General features: G+C 37.8%; 1 protein-coding gene across 1 annotated transcript; it reads right to left on the bottom strand.

Moving 5' to 3' along the window:
• On the bottom strand, positions 475 to 7,013 carry LOC109837684 (ABC transporter B family member 13-like). The gene is made up of 11 exons (XM_020406014.1): positions 6,614 to 7,013; positions 5,962 to 6,016; positions 5,700 to 5,875; positions 5,207 to 5,407; positions 4,103 to 4,362; positions 3,547 to 3,860; positions 3,231 to 3,454; positions 2,779 to 3,152; positions 2,200 to 2,624; positions 649 to 888; positions 475 to 575 (listed from the first exon to the last, which is right to left on the bottom strand). Exons 1-10 carry the CDS (start codon positions 6,848 to 6,850, stop codon positions 650 to 652), a joined length of 2,505 nt encoding a protein of 834 aa, XP_020261603.1. The 5' UTR covers positions 6,851 to 7,013; the 3' UTR covers positions 475 to 575; position 649.

Here is a 7,556-nt window from a genome sequence, read left to right as displayed (position 1 = left end):
GCGAGGTTGCTTCCTGCTGCCACGTGAAAGTTTAGATCCTCCAAGACAGTGACATCTGGCCTGGTTGGGTACCTAAAACTTACATTGTTGAATTCTATTTCTCCCTTGATTTCTGTAGCAATTTCCGAGCCTGGCTCTTCTGGGTTTATTGCTGTTTTTCTGTCGAGAATAGAGAATACTGAACCAAGGGCTTGTGATCCCTTTATTATCTCTGGTGTCATCGAAAGCGTATCTGCTACTGCATATGCAGTAAATATCAACACCATGAATGCTTTCATGACTTTACTGAAGTCAGAAGTTCCATGCTTAATTAGCTGGGATGCATACCAAAGACCAAGTGCAAATGAACAGAATGAGAACAATTGGGACAACCCGTAGCCAAACCCTGATATGTGACCTCGGAAACGAGCTTTCTTTTTTGGCTGATCCAGTTCATGTGCAAAGTTTGACACTATCTGATCTTCAACACCAAACGCTGCCACTGTTCTAATGTTAGTGATGGCTTCTCGTGCTAGTGAACTAGCTCTAGCATAAGCATGGGCGTAATCTCCTCCAAATCCCATAAGAAATAGGTGCTGCATTATAGTTAAAGAGTGTTAGATTATAACTACTAGCTTATAGAAATTTTTGGTGCATTGGTACTGGTACCTCAGCTATATATGAAGCAATGAGGAGGGAAGGTCGCAATGACAACAGCTGCCAATCGCCAACTTAGCAGAAATGCTATAACAAAGGCTGTGACAGTAAGGGAGATATTCTGAATTATGCTTGACATCCTGTCTGCAACTGTGCTTTTTACCAGTGTTGCATCAGCAGCTAAGGTTGAGGCAAGTGATCCGCTGCTGTGTTCATCTAGGTCGAACCAGCCAACCTCATTTTTAAGGATTGCTGCATAGAAAAGACCGACGGACTATTCAATAATTAAAGATGCTGGGAACATACTGTATTTGATTCGCTAAAGATCTTAACATATCTAAGAATTTGCTGAATCACAAAAAAAAGACGAAATAAGAATCTTCAACATTGAGCTGTGTACCCCTTGATTACTCATAAAACACAAAGGAGCATTTAAGAATATTCCATTTGAGGCATACTAGCTAAATGTTGAAGATTTGGGAGGATTTTATAAATATCAATATTTGGGGGTATTTTAATAAATGTAGATGATTTGGGGGGTATGTAGCCAAAAAAACCAGATACACAGGCACACACACTCAAGACATTTATTTACATGGAATGGGATACATGGATAGAACATATTGAAATCCTTTCTAGATAGTTGATGTATAATAGACACATCCCATGGTACAGATTTTCAATTTGGAAATCCAAATTCTAGATTTGAATTGATAGTAAATCAATTTTGAGATGAAGTAGATATTGTACTACTTACCAAATAGAATTTAATGTTCACGTTCTCAATGTATCATCCATAAGGTTATTCAGTTTCACGTGTAGATTTTTATGTGTGCCTATTCAAAATATATTCAGAATGATTTTAACTTCTTCACGTTCCACAATGTCATACGACTGATTCTTAAGGATGCAGCTAGTAGCTCAGCAGATCGAGAACATTAGTAAATTCTTTATTAAACAACATGACTTTCTATTGCATGAAGCCGGAATGTGAGAAGAGCACCTCATATTTATTTCTTTTATAATTTTTCTGAATCCTCCCCTACAACAATTTGATCTGAGTTTTTGACAAACTAGATTAGTTCAGCTTGTCGGAAGAAACTAATAATGACGTAATTATATGTATATTTGCAGATAATTTAATTTTGAAAATTCAATGCATTTGTATAACTGCATCTACTACTCAACACGGTTTCTCAGGAAACTAGAATAAGGTGACCACCTTTGTTATGTAAGATTTTGCCTCCTAGGCATACTATCCAAGTGTATAGAAACAATCTACCTATTAGCGTCTGGGTGTTTCTTATTAGAGCAATCTTGGAAGGAATCCTGGATATAAGGAGGGAAATTGTTCTATGCAACAACAGTTTTCACTAGTAAATGGCCAGAATTTTGTTAGGTGTTTTGGCACATAAATAATTCTCAAGTTCTAGAAGGTGTAGGGAGAATAAAAATAGTGCCTTACTCCGGTATCTGAATGGAGCCTATGAAGATAACTTGTAACTGAAGACAGAAGTAAAACACTGGAAACTGAAGTCCACAAAAAAAGCTAGCAATTAGAACCTGAGAACATAAGTAGTCGAACGCGAGTTGTGAGTTTCTCCCCCATCAGAGTGTAGAAATAGTGTTGTAACGTATATATTGGCACAGTTATAATTGCAGCTCCAATGAAAATAAGAGAAATCATTTTGATCTCATGCTTGGTCTCGTGCTTGTTATGAGAATAAAACGCAGTCAGAACATGTGTAATCCCCAGAGCACAAAGAGGAGCTTGCATGCCAGCCAGTATAGCACCCACTGACCCCAAAAATCCAAATGGCCACTCTGGTTTATTCAATCTAATTGCTCTCCAAATAGGTGATGTCGATGCCAACTTCCGTTGACCATGTTCCTGGCTCTTCTGATTTCCTGGCGCCATTGATTCAGCCTTCTCATAATATACTTCAGTTTCTTGTTGATCGAATCCAGCTGACAATTCATATGAATCCCTGGAGAAAGTAATGCAATTTAAATTTGTCTGAACTTCAACAATATGGATACAATGATACATTTTATCTGCGCGCACTTTTGTTTGCATAGAATGTTAATGTTGTACAGTTGCAAATTCTGCTGAAAAATACGAACTATCCAAAAGGGACTCACATTAGTTGCCTAAGATTATTTTGGCTCCTCTTTTCGCTGTTTGCAGATGTCTGCAAGTTCACCATCTTCGCATATTCACCATCATCTCCCTTTGATATCAATTCCACATGTGTGCCGCTTTCAATGATCTTCCCATGCTTTAAGACAGCGATGGTGTCAACGTTGCTAATTGTAGATAACCTGTGTGCAACAATAATCGTTGTCCTGTTCAACATTACTCTTTCAAATGCACGTTGGATATGGTGTTCTGATTCTGCATCTAGAGCACTCGTAGCTTCATCTAATAGCAAAATTTTAGGATTCCTTAGCACTGCTCTTGCTATAGCAATCCTTTGTTTCTGGCCTCCAGAAAGTTGGGTTCCCCTCTCTCCGACCTTTGGTTGACAAATAAATTAGGATATAGTTACTTTTTATTTAGAGCAAAATTGAAGAAGTTGATATGAAGTACCTACCTCAGTCATGTAGCCACCTGGTAGATTCTGTATAAAAGAATGGGCATTTGCAACCTTTGCTGCCTCCACAATTTCCTCCATTTGTGCACCCTCATTTCCATGGAGAATGTTACTAGCAATAGTGGTAGAAAAGAGGGCAGGCTCTTGGCTGACCAATCCCATCTGGTTCCTTAGCCACTTTAGCTGAAGGTCCTTTATGTCATGCCCATCCAACAATATTTTGCCTGTTAAATACAAGTACTCAACATTTTGCATGTCCCTTCATTTATAAACATTTTCTTCCTTCTTTGTGTCTAATTTTAACAAGATACCGTACCCAAAGTTGGCTCGTAAAATCTTTCGATCATTGATATGATGGTGCTCTTTCCCGATCCACTTTCGCCCACGAATGCAAAGGTTTTTCCTGCACTGATTACCAAGCTTAGGTCTTCAAAGATCATGTGCTTTCGTGAGGGGTAGGAGAAAGAAACCTCAGAGAATGCAATATTGCCTACGACCTCCGGTAAAACCACTCCCTTATCTGACTCTTTTGTGACATTTGGGACATTTTCTATCATGTTTATTATATTGCTTGCTGCTGCCCGTCCTTTGGCGAAAGAGCTGAGGCTGGGTGCTGCTTGTCCAAGGGCACTGTAGATGACATATAACTACTGTGAGTCTTGAAGAAGCCAAATAAATGATCAATATTATGAAGCTGTACTAGTATACTTCGGGTAAATTCAACAAAAGCTCCCTTAAGTTCGATCGGCTGTTTTCAAGATAACCTCAAAATCGTGACATTTTAAAAGTTTAGCGGGGCTGTCTCAAAATCGTGCAAACTTAAGTGGGGCTTTTGTGAAATTTACCCATATATTTACTTGGAAAAAGCTTACAATCCACTATAAATAACATTTAGGATTGTTGTGAATGCTTTGCCACCGGTTGTAACTCGATGAATGACAAGGATTCCGGCAAACCAAAGAAGCAGAGCCCATGAACAGAATAGAAGACCAAATGTACAGCCGACTCCTAGTCCTTTTGCGAGTCCGCTCTTCTTTCCCAACTTCAGCGCGGTTTCAAGTGATTTTGAATATTCTTCTGTTGCTCTACCTTCCGCCACATATGAGTACACAGTACGGATCTGTGAGATCACCTGTCGAACAGTTATTTTAATCATCATTCTTTTCTAATAAATTCATTAAAACAGTATTAAGTATCAGAAATGTCAATCTTGTTTTCGGTCAAGGTAGAGCAAGGATCACTAACATCGATATAGAAAGAGTTTGTGCTATTGAGTCCAGAGTGATTCTATTGTATCGTAGAGATTGCTTCACTGTTTGTATATATTATATACTTTGTCACGTTTCCCACAAGTTCGTTCATAATGCAATGCAGGGGTTTTTTTTTTTTTTTTTTTTTTTTTGATCATGAGCTTTAACTGCATGACCCTGTCTAACCAAAGTTGCATCTAGATCTTTTGTTTGGCACCAAGTTAGTGATGGCTGTTGATCTATTGAATCATAGGCAGTTGGTAAATTTTTCAAACCTTTAGTTAGATTTCATGACATGAGATTTTGTTAGATATTATATTCATTCTTAATAAGAAATGGCTGTTCATCATCAAACTATTTCGATCTTTTCACTTTGCTTCAACATTAGTAATCACTACTGATGGTCATTTTCAGAAAGTCATTTAAATGGCTCAACTTCCTTCATCGAGAGATATGGATTGTGTGCTCATATTTTTACTTGGTTGTTTACTTTTCATACCGTGAATTTTTTACATCATCAAAAGGACGGCTTCTGGACATCAACCAACATGTGAGATCATGATAATGTTGATATTCTGTGATAGATTTGTATAAGTTGTCTGGTATCTGGAAATACTGTTTGATACTTTTCAATCTTCAAGGGCTATCTTTGCACAGGAATTTTTTTTATAGAAGCATGAGTAAATCAAATATTCAGAAGATATAATAGATGTACATCTTGGATACCTCTTCGGCAACTTTCCCAGCTTCAGCATATGCCTTCTCACCCTTCTTTGACAAGCTGGACATAATTATCGCATATGTTCCTCCAGCAACAACAATTAATGGCAAAACAGCCAGTGCGAGGAGGGTAAGTTGCCATACTGTGGAAAATCCCATGACCAATCCAACAAAAGATTGAGAAAGGTACCTCTGACAGTGACCAATCTGCATATAACATAGAAACCTTTAGTGCACATTTAACCCCAAAAGATCCTTTGAACAAAATCCAACTTCCTAATGTAGAAATAATAAAAGAGCATTATGATATGCCTACTTTGTTTTAACAAATCTCCTTTTTTTTTTTTTTTGTTTCAGTTGTCATTTGAGACATCTGGACAGGATGAAGAGCTTCAAGATCTCAGGTTTGTTGCATTAGCTAGATCTTTAAAGGAGCACTACCAAATTGAACATTTATAGAATTGCATCAACAGATCAGAAGAATTGCTAGTTGTTTTACCTTATCACCAATTGCATCCTGCACGAGAATAGCGTCACTTGAAATGCGATACAGTATGTTTTCTTCTCTAGCTTCTGTATCAAAAAATGTCATGTCTTGCTGTAAGACAGATTGGATGTACTTAACCCTTAAACGTGCTGTTTGTCTTTCTCCGGTATGCATCCAAAATGCAACCCCTGCGTATCAATCAGCGAATGCATATATTCTTAGTGCCATTATCTTCAGTTACCCGTCTTACGATATTTTAATTTTCAGGTCATACCAATCCACGCAGATGCCATGACCAGAAGTCCGAGATAGACCAGTTGTAGAGCTTGCTGCGAGTAAAGAAAACGATATTCGAGGTTAATAGCATTGGTGCAGAATTTCTCTCTGAGGTATGAAACAAACACCAAATACATATTGTTTTCCTAGGGGTTAATTGCAAGTAGACTCCCTTTACTATCACTCAATTGCAGATGGATTACCCCTGTACTTATATTGTTGCAGATAGACCTGAGTGAAATTCTTGACTCTTTCGCCCTCAGGAGGTCTATTCATTAGAAAACAACATAATTTCATCTCTCTCTAAGGATAAAAAGTCAAAATAATCTCACTTAAAGAGTAATTCTACAACAATAGAATTAAACGAGGTCTATCTGCAATTGGGCAATAGTAATAGTATAGTGGGTCTATCCACAATTATTACTTTTTCTTAATACGACGAATTATTCTTTGGTAGATTCGTATAGATACTTGAGAAGTTTCCCAGGACCTTTAATGAATCATACTTTATAATGCAATGAAGGTGACACATGCAATACCCTTCAACAGTTGAACACTTCATGAAATCATCAAACTACATACAACAAAACAAAGCAGAAAGCATATCGAAGAAAAAAGATTATAAAGACTTTTACTGAACTTCATGTCACCTTTGAAATCTCCGAAGCCAGCTTATGAGGATGTAACGAAAGAGAAGCTAATGAGTCGATGAGCTTCCCAAAGAGCACGAGGAATAGAGGGAGAGCAGCGCCATGAGCACACGAACCCACACTTGCGAAGAACATCAAGAGGTAGTCAAGCCTGTCTGCAAACGAGAAGAGCCCAGAAGCGGCCGTAGCTGGTTGTCGTCGGTTCTGTTCTTCAATAGAGAGCTCAGTATTTGACATTGTAGCGGAATGTTGAGAGTGAATACAGGAAAGAAATATTTCTGATGTTTTATGCGGACTCTTTTTTGTTTCATGGAGAGCTTGTGTGGGAGATTAAATGAGCACAGCTATGCTTTGGTTGTGGTTCGCCAACTAAATATGCTGCTTTTTAACTGTTTAAATTGAATTCCTGCTTACTGGTTTAATTGGTGAATTTGATGTTGACTTTCTTATCATGAGACTAGGACTTTCAACTATTTTTGTTGGCACAGATTTAATAACATCATCATATGGGTTCCAATAATGGGGTGCTCGTTGAGTGGGTTAATTCCAGCAGTGCATCCACTGTTTGGATCAGGTAATGGGCTTCATTTCAGGCCCAATATGGAAGTAGGCTGGGCTAAACTTGTTAGATCTTCATGGGCTGTAACTGTAATTGCATCTGTCAATTGGATAGAAAAGAAGTGTAACTATTATGTTTGACAACTTAATCAGTAAAAACTACTACGATTAGTTTTCCATTGCAAAGCTCCCAGCGTTAAAAATCTGTTAAGAGCATTTGGAACAGCATGTGCAAGAGCAATGTGATTCTCTACATTTTAGATTTCAGAGGATGTCTACAACTCACCCATAATCTCCCTTCACTCGATTAAACGCTATGTATTATATTAATTAAACAAATTATATAGAAATTCTTTTTGTTGTGGAGCCTATTGAAGGAACCAAT

This window comes from Asparagus officinalis, chromosome 4 (assembly GCF_001876935.1).
Source record: "Asparagus officinalis chromosome 4, Aspof.V1, whole genome shotgun sequence".
Classification (NCBI taxonomy): domain Eukaryota; kingdom Viridiplantae; phylum Streptophyta; class Magnoliopsida; order Asparagales; family Asparagaceae; genus Asparagus; species Asparagus officinalis.
The sequence above is the reverse complement of the archived record's forward strand: the minus strand, read 5'-3'. Positions and strand labels throughout refer to the sequence as shown.

Coding starts and splice junctions, on each gene's coding strand:
- LOC109837684 (XM_020406014.1), bottom strand. CDS start 6,850: ATGTCAAATACTGAGCTCTCTATTGAAGAACAGAACCGACGACAACCA. Junction 3,861..4,102: donor AATGTTATTTATAGTGGATT/GTAAGCTTTTTC, acceptor TGTCATCTACAG/TGCCCTTGGACAAGCAGCAC. Junction 2,625..2,778: donor AATAATCTTAGGCAACTAAT/GTGAGTCCCTTT, acceptor TACTTTCTCCAG/GGATTCATATGAATTGTCAG.